General features: G+C 41.6%; 1 protein-coding gene and 1 pseudogene across 1 annotated transcript; both read right to left on the reverse strand.

Moving 5' to 3' along the window:
• Positions 1-221: 221 nt before the first annotated feature.
• On the reverse strand, positions 222-15,075 carry LOC112257273 (annotated as a pseudogene).
• Positions 15,076-15,231: 156 nt separating this feature from the next.
• On the reverse strand, positions 15,232-18,869 carry abraxas1 (abraxas 1, BRCA1 A complex subunit). Its single transcript, XM_024431143.2, has 9 exons — positions 18,476-18,869; positions 18,226-18,316; positions 18,106-18,142; positions 17,896-17,962; positions 17,523-17,719; positions 16,428-16,547; positions 16,239-16,323; positions 16,021-16,129; positions 15,232-15,935 (listed from the first exon to the last, which is right to left on the reverse strand). Exons 1-9 carry the CDS (start codon positions 18,560-18,562, stop codon positions 15,514-15,516), a joined length of 1,215 nt encoding a protein of 404 aa, XP_024286911.1. The 5' UTR covers positions 18,563-18,869; the 3' UTR covers positions 15,232-15,513.
• Positions 18,870-19,475: the final 606 nt, after the last annotated feature.

Below are 19,475 nucleotides of genomic sequence, written 5' to 3' on the forward strand. Positions count from 1 at the left end.
CTGATTTTCGTGACCAAGCTACTTTGATGCTAGGTGTTCATAATGTTTTGTCTAGTGATCGATAAACTTACACACACGCTTGGATTGCTTTCGCTGTAAAGCATATTTTCAAAATCTGACACGACAGGTGGATTTACAAAATGCTAAGCTGTGTTTTGCTATATTGCACTTGTGATTTCATGAATATAAATATTTTTAGTAATATTATTTGAATGTGGCGCTCTGCAATTAAGCGGTTGTTGATGACAACAGGTAAACTGTGATATAACTAAAGAGTTAATCAGGGTGATTTTTCCACAAATAGACAGGTAAAACACATTATGTTTTAATACACTCTGATAAACAATATGTTACACCAAACAATATTAACACACAAGGCCAAATAAAAGTAATGTTTACTAAATAAATCCACCACATGTCACGACTTCCGCCGAAGTTGGCTCCCTGCCTGTTCGGGCGGTGCTCGGCGGTCGTCGTCACCGTCCTACTAGCCACTACCGATCCCTTTTTCGTTTGTCTGTTGGTTTTGTCTTATTAGTTTCACCTGTGTGTATTTTAGTTTAATTAGCGTCCTTATATATAGTAGGTTGTCCCGCCCTTGTTTTGTGCGGGATTGTTTTTTGTTACTCTGTCGTATGGTGGTTTTCGTGTGAGTATTCACCGGACTATTTGGTCCTGTGTTTGGCTGATAAATAGTATGCGCCCTGTATGTTGGCGTGACCGTTTTGTGCGCCGGAGAATAAATTGAGATCTACTGAACCCTGCTCTCTGCGCCTGATTCCACCCACCACTCCTAGTATCCTGTGACACCCCAGCAACATATTTACAAATAGGAGAGATCAAGAGTCATCATTAACAAGTCATTCACCTCCTCCTGAAGTGCATCAGCTTTCTCATTCAACAGCATCTGAAACAAAGGAAGACCTCAAAAAAGGACAATGATCATAGAGTAAATGCTCGTCACATCTCATCACAATCCCTTTTTCTACGATATTCAATGTTTTTATTTATTCTATATGGATTTAGGACGTAAACAGCGCAATTGTATGTGTGTGTGTGTAAGCATTTGTCAACAGTCATACTTTTGCAGAAGCAACAATCTGATTGGCTTGTTTCTTGAAGAGGTTCTCCAAAGTCTTGGCCAGGTCAGCCAGTGTCTTATATCCAGCGTTGTACAGTTGCTTGGCTCTTCCCTGTCAAAAGCAGATAAAGGGTTACAGCATGCAAAAATATTTCTGGAACAATGCCTGCATACCTTGGCTAGGACAATTGCTCTTATAACTGGATACCTAAGATGTGGATATGTTTTTTGGGGCATTTTGTTGACAGGTAAGTAGGACATTGTCACTATTTTGAGGATGATATAATGCCAATAAAATGAATAGAGATTTTTTAAAAGTCTGACCTCCATGACTCCCGCTACCTCCATGAAAGGGATGAGCTCGGCCTGGACACAGTAGGTCAGCCTGCGAGTCAGCTCAGTCAGGAGAGCGTTGAAGGGCCAGAACTCCTCCAGCTCCTGATAACAGAGAGAGGACACAGTGAGATCAGTGGGGTCAAAATGGAAGGCAAAGAGCAGATAAAACTTAAGAGCTATTCTTAGTACTGATAAGTGTTTGCAGTAACCCCAAACCCTGTTACACTGAGGTGAAATCTCAATGTTCTTATGATAATCATGCATACGATATGGATCCATTTTCAGAGTGCCTCTATGAAACACTGACATGAGGGACAAAGATAGTTATATTTAGCTTGCCTGGTCCCCAATGACATACTCACTGAGTATACCAAACATCAGAATGGCCCCGGAGGGCATGGCTGCCGTTTTACAGGCTCCTAACCAATTGTGCCATTTTGGCTGTTTTTTCGTGTTTGTTTGTAACTTATTTTGTACATAAATGTTTCTGCCACCGTCTCTTATGACCAATTCTTATGACCAAAAAGAGCTTCTGGATATCAGAACAGCGACTACTCGCATCGAGCTGGAGAAAGATTTTTTCTTTAATGAGTCAGAAGCGAAGGATTTACTGCTGATACCAGACCAGGCCCAAATTTGTTGTTCGCAAGAAAAAGAGATGCCGATACAGGGGACGCAGATCCGGGTGCCTTGTGAGAATTTGGCGGCAAGTGGGTAACCCGCCTCTACCACCCGTCCTATTGGCCACCGTGCAAATACTGGAGAATAAACTGGATGAGCACCGTTCAAGACTATCCTACCAACAGGACATTAAAAATGAATATCTTATGTTTCACCGAGTTGTGGCTTTATGACGACATGGATAATATACCGTTGGATGGGTTTTCTGTGCATCGGCAAGACAAAACAGCTACTTCCGGTAAGACAAGGGGTGGTGGTCTGTCTATTTGTCAATAACAGCTGGTGCGCAAAATCTTATATTAATAGAAGTCTCAAAGTTTTGCTTGCCTGAGGTAAGAGTATCTCATGATAAGCTGTAGACCACACTAAATACCAAGAGAGTATTCATCTATATTTTTCGTAGGTGTCCATTTACCATCACAAACCAATGCTGGCAATAAGACCGCACTCAACAAGATGCAAGCACTCCGACGAACCATCAAATAGGCAAAGCGTCAAAACAGGACTAAGATTGAATCCTACAACACAGAGTCAGACACTCATCGGATGTGGCAGGGCTTGCAAATTAAAAACTCAGCACTGTCAACTGCGTTTATTTTCAGCTAACTACCTATTAAAGCGATGGGTCCCTCTCTGGGAATGCCACCCCCCCGTTCAGCTGAAACGGTAACGCAGGGAATGCAAAACTATTCTTAGAAATATTTAACCTCCACACATTAACAAGTCCAATACCTCAAATGAAAGATAAACACCTTGTTCATCTACCCAGCATGTCAGATTTTTTAAATGTTTTACGGCGAAAACACAGCACATATTTATATTAGACCACCACCGAAACAAAGACAAGAGGCAGCCATTTTGTCCCAGAAAATATACAATTATAAAAGCAGGATTAAAAAATAAATAATTGACTAACCTTTTGAAAATCTTCATCAGATGACAGTCATATGACATGTTACACAGGACATTTATGTTTTGTTCAATAATATGCATTTTATATCCATAAATCTCGGTTTACATTGACGCCCTGTTCAGAAAATTCTCCAAAATGTCCGGAGAAATTATAGAAAGCTACGCCAGAAAACAGAAATACTCATCATAAACTTTGACTAAAGATACATGTTCTACATATAGTTAGAAAGATACACTTGTTCTTAATGCAACCGCTGAGTCACATTTTTTTTAAACGTTACGGAATTCGTTTAATATACAATAATCTGAGACGGCGCTCAGACGTAACAATATTTCTCTGCTATGTTGGAGTCAACAGAAATACAAAATTACAACATAAATATTCCCTTACCTTTGATGGTCTTCGATCAGAATGTAGTGGAAGGAGTCATACTTACCCAATACATCGTTTTGTTTCAGTTCGTGTGTCCTTATAGTAGCATCTACTACCACTTTCAGCTGAAATGCACCCAAAATGACTTCTGGTCCCGAACAGTTGCGCATCAAAACTTCAAAATTACATATTATATGTCGACTAAACTGGTCAAACTAAGTGCAGAATCAAGCTTTAGGATGTTATAAACGTACAAAACAATTCGCAATTCAACCGGACAATCATACTTCTTCTCAGGCAAGCTGGAACAGAGGAAGGTCTGTGTCCAATTCGCGCCCTAACGCACATGTATTTTCTCACGACACCCACTCTTTTGCCTCCCAAAGGGTCAAAGCTTGCGGGATTTTCACAATTAAACGCTCTACTGAATGAGGACATCTAGTGGAAGACATAGAAAGTGTCTCCAGATCCATAGCTGGTTGGGAAGGGTGGGGGCGATGACGTCAAAGTTGCCCCAACTTTCAGGATTCCAAAACTAGTTTGGGAGATTGCCTGCCCTGTGAGTTCTGCTATACTTACAGACATAATTCAAACGGTTTTAGAAGCTTTAGAGTGTTTTCTATCCAATAATAATTATACATATATTAGCAATTTTGGACAGATTTCTTTTCAGTTTACTATGGGCACGCAATTCATCCAAAGGGGGCAGTATCATGCCTAGCCTTAACAGGATTTATTAATGTGTAAATATTTGTATGAACATAACAAAATTCAACAACAGACATAAACTAAACAAGTTCCACAGACATGTGACTAACAGAAATTGAATAATGTGTCCCTGAACAAAGGGGTGGTCAAAATCAAAAGTAACAGTCAGTATCTGGCGTGGCCACCAACTGCATTAACTACTGTAGTGCATCTCCTCCTCATGGACTGCACCAGATTTGCCAGTTCTTGCTGTGAGATGTTACCCCACTCTTCCACCAAGGCACCTGCAAGTTCCGAGATATTTCTGGGGGGAATGTCCCTAGCCCTCACCCTCCGATCCAAAAGGTCCCAGACGTGCTCAATGGGATTGAGATCCGGGCTCGTCGCTGGCCATGGCAAGCCACTGACATTCCTGTCTTGCAGGAAATCACGCACAGGACGAGCGGTATGGCTGGTGGCATTGTCATGCTGGAGGGTCAGGTCAGGATGAGCCTGCAAGAAGGGTACCACATGAGGGAGGAGGATGTCTTCCCTGTAATGCACAGTTTTGAGATTGCCTGCAATGACAAAAAGCTCAGTCCGATGATGCTGTGACACACCGCCCCAGACCATAACGGACCCTCCACCTCCAAATCGATTCCGCTCCAGAGTACAGGCCTCGGTGTAACGCTCATTCCGTCGACGATAAACGTGAATCCGACCATCAACCCTGGTGAGACAAAACCATGACTCGTCAGTGAAGAGCACTTTTTGCCAGTCCTGTCTGATCCAGCGACTGTGGGTTTCTGCCCATAGGTGATGTTGACGGTGATGTCTGGTGAGGACCTGCCTTACAACAGGCCAACAAGCCCTGAGTCCAGCCTCTCTCAGCCTATTGCGGACAGTCTGAGCACTGATGGAGGGATTGTGCGTTCCTGGTGTAACTTTGGCAGTTGTTGCCATCCTGTACCTGTCCCGCAGGTGTGACGTTCGGATGTACTGATCCTGCGCAGGCATTGTTACACATGGTCTGCCACTGCGAGGACGATCAGCTGTCCGTCCTGTCTACCTGTAGTGCTGTCTTAGGCGTCTCACAGGACATTGCATTGTATTTCCCTGGCCACATCTGAAGTCCTCATGCCTCCTTGCAGCATGCCTAAGGCACGTTCACGTACATGAGCAAGGACCCTGCGCATCTTTCTTTTGGCGAGTCAGTAGAAAGGCCTCTTCAGTGTCCTACGTTTTCGTAACTGTGACCTTAATTGCATACCGTCTGTAAGCTGTTAGGGTCTTAACAACCGTTCCACAGGTGCATGTTCATTCATTGTTTAAGGTTCATTGAACAAGATTTGGAAACAGTGTTTTAACCCTTTACAGTGAACATATGTGAAGTTATTTGGATTTTTATGAATTATCTTTGAAAGGCAGGGTCCTGAAAAATATGTTTCTTTTTTTGCTGAGTTTATTACAGACTACAAAAGGAAGCCCAGCTGCGAGCTGCTCAGTGACACAAATCTACAAGACGAGCTAAATTGCTTCTATGCACGCTTCGATGCAAGCAACACTGAAACATGCATTAGAGCACCAGCTGTTCCGGACGACTGTGTGATCATGCTCTCCATAGCTCATGTGAGTAAGACCTTTAAACAGGTCAACATTCACAAGGATGAAGGATTACCAGGACGTGTACCCAGTGTTGTCACTGATATTTTCAACCTGTCTGTTATACCTACAGTTGAAGTCAGAAGTTTACATACACCTCAGCCAAACACATTTAAACTCAGTTTCACAATTCCTGACATTTAATCCTAGTAAAAAGTAATTGTCTTAGGTCAGTTAGGATCACCACTTTATTTTAAGAATGTGAAATAGAAGTAGAAAGCTTAAATTTATTTCATCACATTCCCAGTGGGTCAGAAGTTTACACTCAATTAGTATTTGGTAGCATTGCCTTTAAATTGTTTAACTTGGGTCAAATGTTTTGGCTAGCCTTCCACAAGTTTCCCACAATACATTGGGTGAATTTTGGGCCATTCCTCCTCACAGAGCTGGTGTAACCGAGTCAGGTTTGTAGGCCTCCTTGCTCCCACACACTTTTTCAGCTCTGCTCACAAATTTTCTATAGGATTGAGGTCAGGGCTTTGTGATGGCCACTCCAATACCTTGACTTTGTTGTCCTTCAGACATTTTTCCACAACTTTGGAAGTATGCTTGGGGTCATTGTCCATTTGGAAGACCCATTTGCAACCAAGCTTTAACTTCCTGACTGATGTCTGAGATGTTGCTTCAATATATCCACATCATTTTCATCCCTCATGATACCATCTATTTTGTGAAGGGCACCAGTCCCTCCTCCAGCAAAGCACCCCCACAGCATGATGCTGCCACCCCCGTGCTTCACAGTTGGGATGGTGTTCTTCGGCTTGCAAGCCTCCCACTTTTTCCTCCAAACAGAACGATGGTCATTAAGGCCAAACGGTTCCAATTTTGTTGCATCAGACCAGAGGACATTTCTCCAGAAGTACGATCTTTGTCCCCATGTGCAGTTGCAAATCGTAGTCTGGTTTTATTAAGATGGTGTAGGAGCTGTGGCTTCTTCCTTGCTGAGTTGGCATTCAGGTTATGTCGATATAGGACACGTTTTACTGTGGATATAGATACTTTTGTACCTGTTGTTTCCTCCAGCATCTTCACAAGGTCCTTTGCTGTTGTTCTGGGATTATCTCTAGGAGACAGAATGCGTCTCCTTCCTGAGCGGTATGACGGCTACGTGGTCCCATGGTGTTTATACTTGCGTACTATTGTTTGTACAGATGAAAGAGGTACCTTCAGGCGTTTGGAAATTGCTCCCAAGGATGAACCAGACTTGTGGAGGTCTAGAATTATTTTTCCTGAGGTCTTGGCTGATTTCTTTAGATTTTCCCATGATGTCAAGCAGAGGCACTGAGTTTGAAGGTCGGCCTTGAAATACATCCACAGGTACACCTTCAATTGACTCAAATGATGTCAATTACCCTATCAGAAGCTTCTAACGCCATGACATACTTCTGGAATTTTCCAAGTTGTTTAAAGGCATAGTCAACATAGTGTATGTAAACTTCTGACCCACTGGAATTGTGATACAGTGTGATAAGTGAAATAATCTGTCTGTTAACAATTGTTGTAAAAACCACCCCCAGATGGTAAGGGTAGGCAACAACACATATGCCACGCTGATCCTCAACACAGGGGCCCCTCAGGGGTGCGTGCTTAGTTCTCTCCTGTAATCCCTGATCACCCACGACTGGGAGTGTGGTGCCAGGACAACAACCTCTCCCTCAACGTGATCAAGACAAAGGAGATGATCGTGGACTACAGGAAAAAGAGGCCAAAGCACGCCCCCATTTCATTGACGGGATGTAGTGGAGCAGATCAAGAGCTTCAAGTTCCAAGTTGTCCACATCAACAAACTATCATGGTCCAAAACACACCAAGACAGTCGTGAAGAGGGCACGACAACACCTATTCCCCCTCAGGAAACTGAAAATATTTGGCATGGGTCCTCAGATTCTCAAAGATTTCTACAGCTGCACCATCGAGAGCATCCTGACTGGTTGCATCACTGCCTGGTATGGCAACTGCTTGGCATCTGACTGAACGGCGCTACAGAGGGTAGTGCGTATTGCCCAGTACATCACTGGGGCCAAGCTTCCTGCCACCCAGGACTTCTATACCAGGCGGTGTCAGAGAAAGGCCCTAAAAATGCCAAAGCCATTCTAGTCATAGACTGTTCTCTCTGCTACAGCACGGCAAGCGGTGCCGGAGCACCAAGTCTAGGTCTAAAAGGCTCCTTAACAGCTTCTACCCCCAAGACATAAGACTGCTGAACAGCTAATCAAATGGCTACCCGGACAATTTGCATTGACCCCCTTTTTTTAACACTGCTGCTACTCACTGTTTATTATCTATGCATAGTCACTTTACCCCTACATACATGTACATATTACATGGACTAACCTGTACCCCCACACATTGACTCAGTACCGGTACACCCTGTATATACAGTGGCTCGCGAAAGTATTCACCCTCCTTGGCATTTTTCCTATTTTGTTGCCTTTACAACCTGGTATGAAAATAGATTTTTTGGGGGGGGTTTGTATCATTTGATTTACACAACATGCCTACCACTTTGAAGATGCAAATTATTTTGTGAAACAAACAAGAAATAAGACAACAAAAAATAACTATTCACCCCCCAAAGTCAATACTTTGTAGAGCCCCCTTTTGCAGCAATTACAGCTGCATGTCTCTATAAGCTTGGCACATCTAGTCACTGGGATTTTTGCACATTCTTCAAGGCAAAAGTGCTCCAGCTCCTTCAAGTTGGATGGGTTCCGCTGGTGTTCAGCAATCTTTAAGTCCTACCACAGATTCTCAACTGGATTGAGGTCTGGGCTTTGACTAGGCCATTCCAAGCCATTTAAATGTTTCCCCTTAATGTAATCCAAGAAACTGAAGATCTCGTACAACGCTGTGTACTACTCCCTTCACAGAACGCACACTGGCTATAACCAGAATAGAAAGAGCAGTGGGAGGCCCCGGTGCGCAACTGAGCAAGAGGAAAAGTACATTAGAGTGTCTAGTTTGAAAAACAGAATCCTCAACTGACAGCTTCATTAAATAGTACCTACAAAACACCCGTCTCAACATCAACAGTGAAGAGGCGACTCCGGGATGCTTTTTTTATGTTGTGCAACGTGGCCTCCCACTCCTCTTTCTATTCTGGTTAGAGCCAGTTTGCTCTGCTCTGTGAAGGGAGTAGTACACAGCATTGTACAAGATCAAAAGTTTCTTGCCAATTTCTCACATGGAATAGCCTTCATTTCTAAGAACAAGAATAGACTGACGAGTTTCAGAAGAAAGTCCTTTGTTTCTGGCCATTTTGAGCCTGTAATCGAACCCACAAATGCTGACTCTCCAGAGGCCAGTTTTATTTCTTCTTTAAATCAGAACAGTTTTCAGCTGTGCTCATAATTGCAAAAGGGTTTTCTAATGATCAATTAGCCTTTTAAAATGATAAACTTGGATTAGCTAACACAACGTGCCATTGGAACACAGGAGTGATGGTTGCTGATAAATGGGTCTCTGTACACCTATGTAGATATTCCATTAAAAATATATATACAGTGGGGCAAAAAAAGTATTTAGTCACCCACCAATTGTGCAAGTTCTCCCACTTAAAATGATAAGGCCTGTAATTTTCATCATAGGTACACTTCAACTATGACAGACAAAATGAGAGAAAAAATCCAGAAAATCACATTGTAGGATTTTTTATGAATTTATTTGCAAATTATGGTGGAAAATAGGGTCTTTCAGCGTGACAATGATCCCACACACACCGCCCGGGCAACGAAGGAGTGGCTTCGTAAGAAGCATTTCAAGGTCCTGGAGGGGCCTAGCCAGTCTCCAGATCTCAACCCCATAGAAAATCTTTGGAGGGAGTTGAAAGTCTGTGTTGCCCAGCAACAGCCCCAAAACATCACTGCTCTAGAGGAGATCTGCATGGAGGAATGGGCCAAAATACCAGAAACAGTGTGTGAAAACCTTGTGAAGACTTACAGAAAATGTTTGACCTCTGTCATTACCAACAAAGGGTATATAACAAAGTATTGAGAAACTTTTGTTATTGACCAAATACTTATTTTCCACCATAATTTGCAAATAAATTCATTAAAAATCCTACAATGTGATTTTGTCCGTCATAGTTGAAGTGTACCTATGATGAAAATTACAGGCCTCTCTCATCTTTTTAAGTGGGAGAACTTGCACAATTGGTGGCTGACTAAATACTTTTTTGCCCCACTGTATATATTTTTTTTATCTGCCGTTTCCAGCTTCAATAGTAATTTACAACATTAACACTGTCTACACTGTATTTCTGATCAATTTTATGTTATTATTTAAATGGACAAAATAAAAATGCTTTTCTTTCAAAAATAAGGACATTTCTAAGTGACCCTACACTTTTGAACGGTAGTGTATAAATTATTCAAAATAAAGAATTAAGAAGCACATAAAGGCTCTAACCTATCTGAAGTAGATCATCCAATCAGGCTTGCACTGGGAGACCATGTCATAGGGTGTTGCTGGATAGTTTCCTCCACCTGGTCTACCTGGCATCAGGCTCTCCAGGCCTTTAGACAGGTCTCTTTACAGGACCCCAGAGTAGGTCAGATCCACTGAGCCTGAGGAGGAGAGGGCAGACACACTTAAGAGTGTAGGATTGATTCATAGAAAAAACATGTCTCTGTAAAAGGATTGAAGCATTTCTAAGCATGAAATACACTGAGAATCTCACTGTCAAAAGACTGGCGATAGGAACTTATCACACTGGGAGGCTGTTCCTTCTCTTGCTAAAACAAAAGCGGTACCTGCTGCTTGCCGAGTTAAAAAAATATAATTTCTACTTGTAGAATCGCAATGCTCGTCAGTGGAATCCCCACATGGGGGAGCAAATAGCAGTGACAACAAAAAGGAAAAAGAGGGAATTTTCTCCATACATCCATGGATGAGCCAGTCACACTTCATATGTGATGTAGGCTATGGGATGGTAGCTAGCTAAATGCACAGACGCAATGCACGCAACACTAAACACTTCCTCCAAGCTAGCTAACCAATGTAGCTAGTATTGATATTATAATGATTTAAAAATAGCTGTGGCCATCTGGCTAGTATCAACAAGGGCTTTCTACAAAATAGCAAGATTAGCACAGAGAGCTAGCTAGCTAACTAACAATGTCCTGGTATGGGAATAGAAATTAACACCAGCTGGAATGGAATTAACACCAGCTCTGGAGTGTTTGAGAGTAGTTCACCTTTGTAAGTAGCTCTTCCTAGCTTGGTGACCTGCAGAGTCCTATCCTGTGGCTCTGTGGACACAGTGACAAGGCCTTTCTCTTTCAACAGCTCAACACACTCCTGTGTCACCTCCCACAGGCTCCTCTCCAAGCACACCTGTTTCTTCTGGACAGACAACAAAGTCCATGAAGTCCATGACCTGCTCTAAGCTGCTCTAAGCTGTTCGTGATCTGAAACAAACATAAAAAACATATAATTAATTCATTAATAAAGACCAAGTTCTTTGCTAAAAAGACACATTAAAAAAGGAAACTGGATTTTTCTGGAATTCACTTATGGAAATTCTTCAAGAAGTGCTCACATTTAATCCAATGACTGATAGGATGAGACTCAGGACACCCTTTCCGTTATCATGCATGAGGTTGCTTTTACAGATCTCCATTGGCGCAGACACAAGCTTTTTGACCTGAAAATACAAAAAGGTGGACAGGAACAATGCATTAGATGAGTCTGTCAGAACGTGCAAACATAAGGACCCAATGTCATTACATAGTACTACATGCACATGTTTACGGTTGTTGCTCTTTACCATGACTTTGTCTTTGTCCTGTAGGATGAGGATGCTCTCTCCATGAGTGTCTATCCCGGCCCTTCAAGCCCTCCTACCATCTGCTTGTACTGGCTCCTCTTCAGGAAGTCTACTGCCATGTACGGAGAACGCAGAATCACCCTGGTTCAAACACACAATGATGGATCCAATTAAGTCTATAAGAACTGCCATTATCTAACATAGAGATGCAACTTATGTTATGACATGTCGCATGTAAGAACAGCTGTTCCTAGTAGCCTTAGTAACAGTGAAGTAGTCTGAGACAGGTTAGCTTCTTTGCTTTGGCTTACCTCCGAGCAGGTAGGTTGATCCCTGCAGCCAGTGTGGAGGTGCAGGTGAGGAGACAGAGAACCCCAGCAGAGTAAGCCTCTTCCACCAGCTTCCTCTCCTCTCTGGTCATCCCACTGTGGTGATAGTGCCGTATGGCCTGGCCTGTCTTCTTGAGCACCAGACACAGGGAGCTGTTCCCACTGCTCCTTAGCACCCCCAGCAACACAGCCTTCTCTGCCTGCTTGCACTGGATAAAGTCCCTGGAGAATTCAAGAAGAAGTGGCATGTTGGATCAATCACAATCCACACAATCACAGCCACTGGGCAGGCTTACCATGATTTGGAATACAGAGAGGAGGGATACAAAGATATGTCTCTTACTTTTTCAGGTATTTGCAGATCATCTCAGCCAAGTTCTCACAATTTTTCTTGGTGGGAAAGAAAACAAGGCACAACTGGCTGGCTTGGAATGACCTCAGTTACCAAGGCAACAATATGATCCTGATCGATCTTCTGCATTGCACTGGAGTACTGGAAAACAGAAGGATTAGTCAGGTGTTAAGACTTCAAATACAATGTGTCAGCCTTCAACAGCCGACTGCCTGGTACTGAAGACAAGTATATATTTCATTATAAACCGGGTAGTTAGAGCCCTAAATGATGATTGGCTGAAACCGTGGTATATCAGACCGTAATCAACGGGTAAGACAAAGCATTTATTTTTACTGCTCTAATTATGTTGGTAACCAGTTTATAATAGAGATAAGGAACCTGTGTTTGTGGTATATTACCAATATACCACAGCTAAGGGCTGTATCCAGGCACTCCGCGTCATAAGAACAGCCCTTAGCCGTAGTTGGCGACATACCACACCCCCCTCGGGCCATATAGAATATGATGACTCTTCAAAATAAAATGAATGAACATGCCTTAAAGTTTAGGAGCCAAGAAAACCTGAAACACTCCTCCTCTGCTGAACTGAGTCCAGGTTTAGACAGTTCTTCTGCCATTCTGAAATAGAAGAGAGCATTGATTATGATCCTCTGTAATATGAAGCAGGGCAATGAATCCAATTACTCAAGACAACCACACACTTTTAAAAAGTGGTAAAACATGGTCAAATTGACACAGAACTATAGTGAGGACATGCAATTAGACAGGGAAAAGGGGCAGAAAGCTATTCACCATATACAGTGGGGCAAAAAAATGATTTAGTCAGCCACCAATTGTGCAAGTTCTCCCACTTAAAAAGATGAGAGGCTTGTAATTTTCATCATAGGTACACTATGACAGACAAAATGAGAAAAAAAATCCAGAAAATCACATTGTAGGATTTTTAATGAATTTTATGTTAGCAACACATACCTACTGTAATGAATTAGAGTTGGATCCGTTTAGATTTGTCTAATGCTTTACTAGTAAACATGCGTTTATTTAACGGATTAGCCCATCAGAGACGAGTAAATATATAAATCTAACTTCAAATTGAGTCCAGTGGAGTAAATAGACTGTATTTATTCCGACCTATTGACAGTGATACAATTAGTTTAGTTGCAGTACCATATTTTTATATTTTAGATTCATTATATTTGTTATAAGGAAGTATTAAGATGTGTTATATGGAAATTTAACAAACTATCACTTTGAAATCCATTAATTTTGGGAGGAACTACTGATCAGGATGTGATGTCAATGTTGTTTTTAACACAGCAGGTTAAAAATGCTCGCTGTCCGATCTTTATAATGAAACATTTCACGGCTTGAAGGCAAATATAAGAATGCAGTTTTATTATTGTGTATACAATTCATTGCTAGGGACAAAAGCACAATCATACTGACGTTTGTAATGATTAAAATGGCTAACCTCTAACTGTAGCTATGCCATCCATTGCTAGCTAAGGTTAACTAGCCACATGTGTCCTATAAACTAGCTAACTATCTAGCATCCGACCCGTTTACTTACAGCTGCATTGGGGTCGGACATCATTCCTGTGTAGATTAAGAAACCAGAGCCAGTGCTGTAATATTTGGGATAATGAGACATTTCGGAGTACAAAGCATTTGTCATCCCTGGATTGATGTACATTTCCCAAACCATATATTTTGCCAGTTCCGCGGTGTCTTAATCTACACAGGAATGCTGTCCGACCCTATGTAAGCAAACGGGTCGGATCTGCTGGCTAATATACTAGCTAGCTGGCCAGAGTAAACTATTTGATGTAAGCTAATGTCTTCTTTACTCTTATCGCAGAACAATGTCTCAGAAGTATCCCAGGCTCGTCTAATGTAGTCCAGAAGAACGATGAAATTGTAAACGATTTCATCTGCATACGTTACTATTAGCTAGCTATCCATCAAGGAAGAGTGCACAAAGAAAAACTATATGGATGGAATAATTGGGTTTCGGATGACATTTGAAAATGCAAATATAATTAGATTCTTATGTACTCAAGGTGTGACATTCCACATGACGAACATTACTCAGCTTCAAATCCTGTTTAAAACTTGTCTCATTTGTTTACAACGTCTATGGCAACTACATTGTTGGATGGATTCACATAACTTTATGTACATTTTTATCTCCCCAACCATTATGGATGGAGAATCCATATGAACAAACACAGAAGGGCTGCATTCTGTGACATCACAGTGGACTTCAAGAATGTTCAAGTCTGTCAGACTACAGTACATAATACCATACTGATAAGCAGAGATGCAATTGAGCAATGTTTAATTACAAAATGCATATAATCCAAACTTCTTTCCAATAGCTGCTGTCCCTGTATATAAACCCCCACACAGGAAGAATTTACAGTAGGCATGTAACATGTGAGAACTTGGTCAGATAAAGCTAAACATGTTCATATCACATCACCAGAGGCTGTCATGTCATTTTAACAAGGTGTTATTCCTTTCCAGGACTGTGGTAAGAAACAGAGGGAGATTTCCAAAACCATAAAGAAAGCTATGGGTAAGTCATCAAATCACTCACTTTATTATTGACTCATTGACTGGTCTTAGAACAGAATATCATATGATCCAATACTCTTGGGTCAGCAGCATTAAGCCTTGAGGTTGCTTTGTGATAGTTTCTCTTTGCAAATGCACCATCACTACTTACCAGAGGGTAATGATGACATTGTGCGCTACAGACCTATAGCTCAAAATGACCATGTTTTGATCGTTTAGGCCTTTCTATAATAAATACTCATAATATTTTCCTCCGCAGGATTCATGTCTGGACCCACATTATGAAAGATACAAACACCTTCGACAACCAGCACTTGGAGTAACTGTGTCAGCCTGTATTGGGGAACTAGTGTAGCATATATACTGTAATAATTGTATTAAAATAATTCTTAATGTGGAATATTGCTTGTTAATCTAGTCTGAGCTGCTATGCTTGGGTTGAGCCATGAGACCAATAATCGTAACTCTCTACACGTGTAAATTATTTTATGTAATTATGTACAAGTTCAATAACAGCTTGAATATTTAAAAAATTGATAAACTAAAGTTATTATAATCAATAACTTGGACAGTCACTTCTAAATAAAACATGTTGCCCCTAAAAATAAGCTAATTGAAGGCATCCCTGCAAACATATCAAGTTTTCAGTTATTGATGGAGGACTGTTACAAGGGAATGTCACAGAATTTCCTATAATCCATACACAGTGACATTTAATGCAAAGTGACCATTCTTGAGCAGTCCATTTGGTCCTCAGAAGACAGGGGAATTGGACACATCTAAATCATTTCCGTTCTGATTGGCTGGGATCAAATCCTCCTCGGTCTCGGACCCACTGACTGACAAAGACTCCTCAGTCTCCTCCAGCATGCCTTTCCTCCTCTTGGGCACCTCAGATGATTCACGAAGGGGACGTTTTCTCCAGGATGTACCTCCGCCTCTCCCAAGCCTCCCCTTCCTGGCTTTAGGGAGTGTATGACTCAGGATCAAAGGCAGTGTTGTAGCAATGTCTATGCCATGGTCAGTGCTGCAGCAGAACTCAGGCAATGGAAACCCCTGGAAGTTTAGAGCCTGCGTTTGGAGTAGAGATGCCCCAGGAAATAGTGTTTTGATGACCTCACAGAGCAGCACATTCTCCTGGGGCTGTGCCGGGGTGGAGGCTCCATCTGCTGAGACTGGAAACACAAACGTAAATAAAATGTTTAATACACACAAGAGAATAAATCAAGACTGATTCATCAATAGAAACAAAGGTTATACTTTCTCCCAGCTCTTGTTTCCTATCATTGACCATCCTTCTTAGATCAGAAACGTCTGCAAGCAGCTTCTCGACCAATCGTTCACTCTCCTCCACTTTCTTACATGCCATCTGTGAAAAGAAATAAACAAATCCCAGGTGACACCATGTTTACCAAAGGTTGTACTGTACAGTCTTGTGTACATGTTTTTACATTTCTCTTGCCATCAATTCAACTTACCTTGAGTTCACCCTGCAAGGAGTTGTTCATGTCATTAATCTCATCCACCTCATGCAGAGATCCATCGGAGGAGAAGAATTTAGATCTACACAGGGCAAAAAGTGTAAGACTAGTCATACAGGTACCAGACAAACACACATATTACATTTTTCAAAGTCAATAGTGCCCAGTGCTGAGGCCCAGTAGTACCTGTGTTTCCTAACAGCATGGTTGTAGTTGACTGATGAACAAGATGCAGAGAGTCTCCAGTAGTCCTGCTCTTCCAACAAACCCAGGTTGCTGACCAGGACAGGTACACTGCAATACTGACTAATAATAAAAAATAATAAAAAAAGGGATTTCTTGAAAGGTGCTTTAAATCCAAGGACTGTACAGCAAGAGTAAAAAACAAAACTACAGTATACAAGACATTAGGAATACCTGATGATTCCATTTTATTTAACTAGGCAAGTAATTTAAGAGCAAATTCTTATTTACAAGGACAAAACAAAACCTCCCCAAACCCAGATGATGCTGGGCCAATTGTGCGCAGCCCTATGTAACTCCCTATCACAGACGGTTGTGACACAGCCTGGGAATGAACCAGGGTCTATAGTGATGCCTCTAGCACCGTCTTAGACCGCTGTGCCACCCGGGAGGCCAGGTGAAGGCCATGATCCCTTATTGATGTCACTTGTTAAATCCACTTCTATCAGTGTAGATGAAGGGGAGGAGACGTGTTAAAGATGGATTTTTTTTAGCCTTGATACAATTGAGAAATGGATTGTGTATGTGTGCCATTCATGAATAGGCAAGACAAAAGATTGAAGTGCCTTTGAACAGGGTATGGTAGTTGGTGCCAGTCACACCAGTTTGAGTGTCAAGAACTGCAACACTGCTGGGTTTTCCACATAACAGTTTCCTGTGTGTATGAAGAATATGCCACCACCTAAAGGACTTTCAGCCAACTATGTGAAGCATTGGAATCAACATGGGCCAGCATCCCTGTGGAACACTTGACACCTTGTAGAGTCCATGCCCCGACTAATTGAGGTTGTTCCGAGAGCAAAGGGGGTGCAATTCAATATTAGGAAAGTGTTCCAAATGTTTTGTACTCGGTATATATATATATACACACACACACACTTTTTTTACCGCTTAAGCTAGAGGTGACTAAGGGTTGAGCTAAGCAGAAAGCCATACTGAACAAATCTGTTTTTAGTGAAGGCAGTGATAGACTACTCACAGTGCAACACAGTTTGATTCAAAACCGTGTGAAGGCCATCAAAATGTGAATGTACTGACCTGCCATGTGATCTGAAGACTGCATACTCCAGTTTGTGAGTGGAGCCTGATGTTGTGATCTCACTGGGTGTCAGTAGCAGAAAGATCAGCTCGTGATTGGAGAGTGCTCTCTTCAGGTTCTCGTGGACTACTTGCTCTCTGAAGGTAATTTGTTGATCTGTGTTTCTCCGCTGTTTATACCAACCAATCACATTCTCCTGGATAGGAAAGTCAAATAGAAGAGGGTGAATAAAAGTGTGCTTTGTTGTCTATCAAACAAGATAGGAAAGAAATGCAAACAACTTGCCTAATGGCACAGGTTCCTTTACTCCCTGGACTTAGTTGCAATACCACCATCTGTGACATCAATATTACCACGCCATCTTCCACTTACCTCCTTATAGTTGGATAAAATGTGCCTTATTTCATCCTGGTTCACCTCCCCTATTCTATTATAGAAGCTAAGAGAGGTGGAGAGAAAAATAGATTTGTTTAAGTGACATGCTTCCAGAAATAATATATGATAGTAAGTGATATACTGTTGAAATAGTTACACACACAGCTGAATCACAATTTTAAGAAACCTTTAGTCTCTGCAGTTTACCTATTGAGCTTGCGACATGATATGTGTTTCTGAATGTCTGGAACAGAAAGCAGGGTGAGACAACAGTCAGTACACACCAAGATTATATTATAAAATGTAAGTACACAGCTGATGACTCACTTATTGTATGCTCAAACTGTATGTTGTCGATTTGAGAGTCAGTGATGTTGCTTCGCTCTTCAGCTTTGGTCTCCCCGAGAATGAGACCTTCCTGCAAAATGTTGAGGTAACGTTACATACATGTATACGCTCAGTTTAATAAAATAACTAGTATTTGAATGAGTAAGCTATTTTGGTCAGACCTATCTGTTGTGGTGTTAGCCAACTGGCTAACGTAGCTAGTTAGCTAGCGATCTAGCCAACTACTTACCACATCAGAATCACTGTTCAAGTGCTGAAACATCAATGAACCAAGAACAAATCCGGAGACGCGAATATAAGAGTTTGAGTCCTCCATGCTTCTTTTTGTCAGAAAGACAACATCAAAAGTGTTACCACACAAACATAAGGAGTAACCCAGACACGTCACAGGGGCTATAAAGCTGAAGCATCCGTTTAGAACGTTTTCTCACCACCAAATATGGTAGTGAGAGGAAGTTCAGTCGCGGGTAGTGGGAGAGGATGTGACTAGGTGAAACTGGACTGACATTCTGCTAATTTTATCATCGATGAAACATCTGATCACCAATACATTGTTCTGTTCCCAAAACTACAATCTGTTACGAACACAGTGCACTAAATTGAATACACTTGACGCTTTGCCAAAGTTTTAACAAATGGCGTTGTTTAGAAGGAGTGCATTTGTCGAATTGCGTTAATGCACACGCCCATTTCATTGCGAAGACGCCCCCTAACTTAAATATATGCCAATAGGATCTCGCTAGCTCGTGCTTGGCTTTGCCCACCTCCTTGCTTGTTCTGCCCACTAAATGCTTCAATTCCTCCCACTGTAAACGTCACAGATAAACTATCTCGGGTTAGTTATAAATATATTTGGTGTTACGATTGCGTAAAAACAGCCCTACCTGCAATTGCAGACGCATCGCTTTTTCTGCGCAGCTGAATATGCACGAAAGCTGAACTTTTTTCGAGCAACTCGCCAGTGGGGGGAGTGGTTTTATCATTTCCACTAGTTACCATAGCCATAAAGTCAAAATGGCTATATTGTAAAAACTCATATAAACAAAAAATAGCTTTTGGTCTTAATTTATGGTTAGGGTTAGGTCTAAGGTTAGCTGTTTGGTTAATGTTAGAGTTCGGTTTAAAATCACTTTTTAGGGAGATACAGTGGTGTACATTACTTAAGTAAAAACACTTGAAAGTACTACCTAAGTAGTTTTTTTTGTGTATCTGTACTTAAGTTTACTATT

This window comes from Oncorhynchus tshawytscha, linkage group LG09, assembly GCF_018296145.1.
Source record: "Oncorhynchus tshawytscha isolate Ot180627B linkage group LG09, Otsh_v2.0, whole genome shotgun sequence".
Lineage (NCBI taxonomy): Eukaryota > Metazoa > Chordata > Actinopteri > Salmoniformes > Salmonidae > Oncorhynchus > Oncorhynchus tshawytscha.

Excerpts from the sequence above, each read along its gene's own strand:
- abraxas1 (XM_024431143.2), bottom strand. The coding sequence starts at position 18,562 with ATGGAGGACTCAAACTCTTATATTCGCGTCTCCGGATTTGTTCTTGGT. Across the intron at positions 17,963-18,105 it reads TCATGTCGCAAGCTCAATAG|CTTCTATAATAGAATAGGGG; the intron begins GTAAACTGCAGA and ends CACCTCTCTTAG. Across the intron at positions 15,936-16,020 it reads GAAACAAGAGCTGGGAGAAA|TCTCAGCAGATGGAGCCTCC; the intron begins GTATAACCTTTG and ends TTGTGTTTCCAG.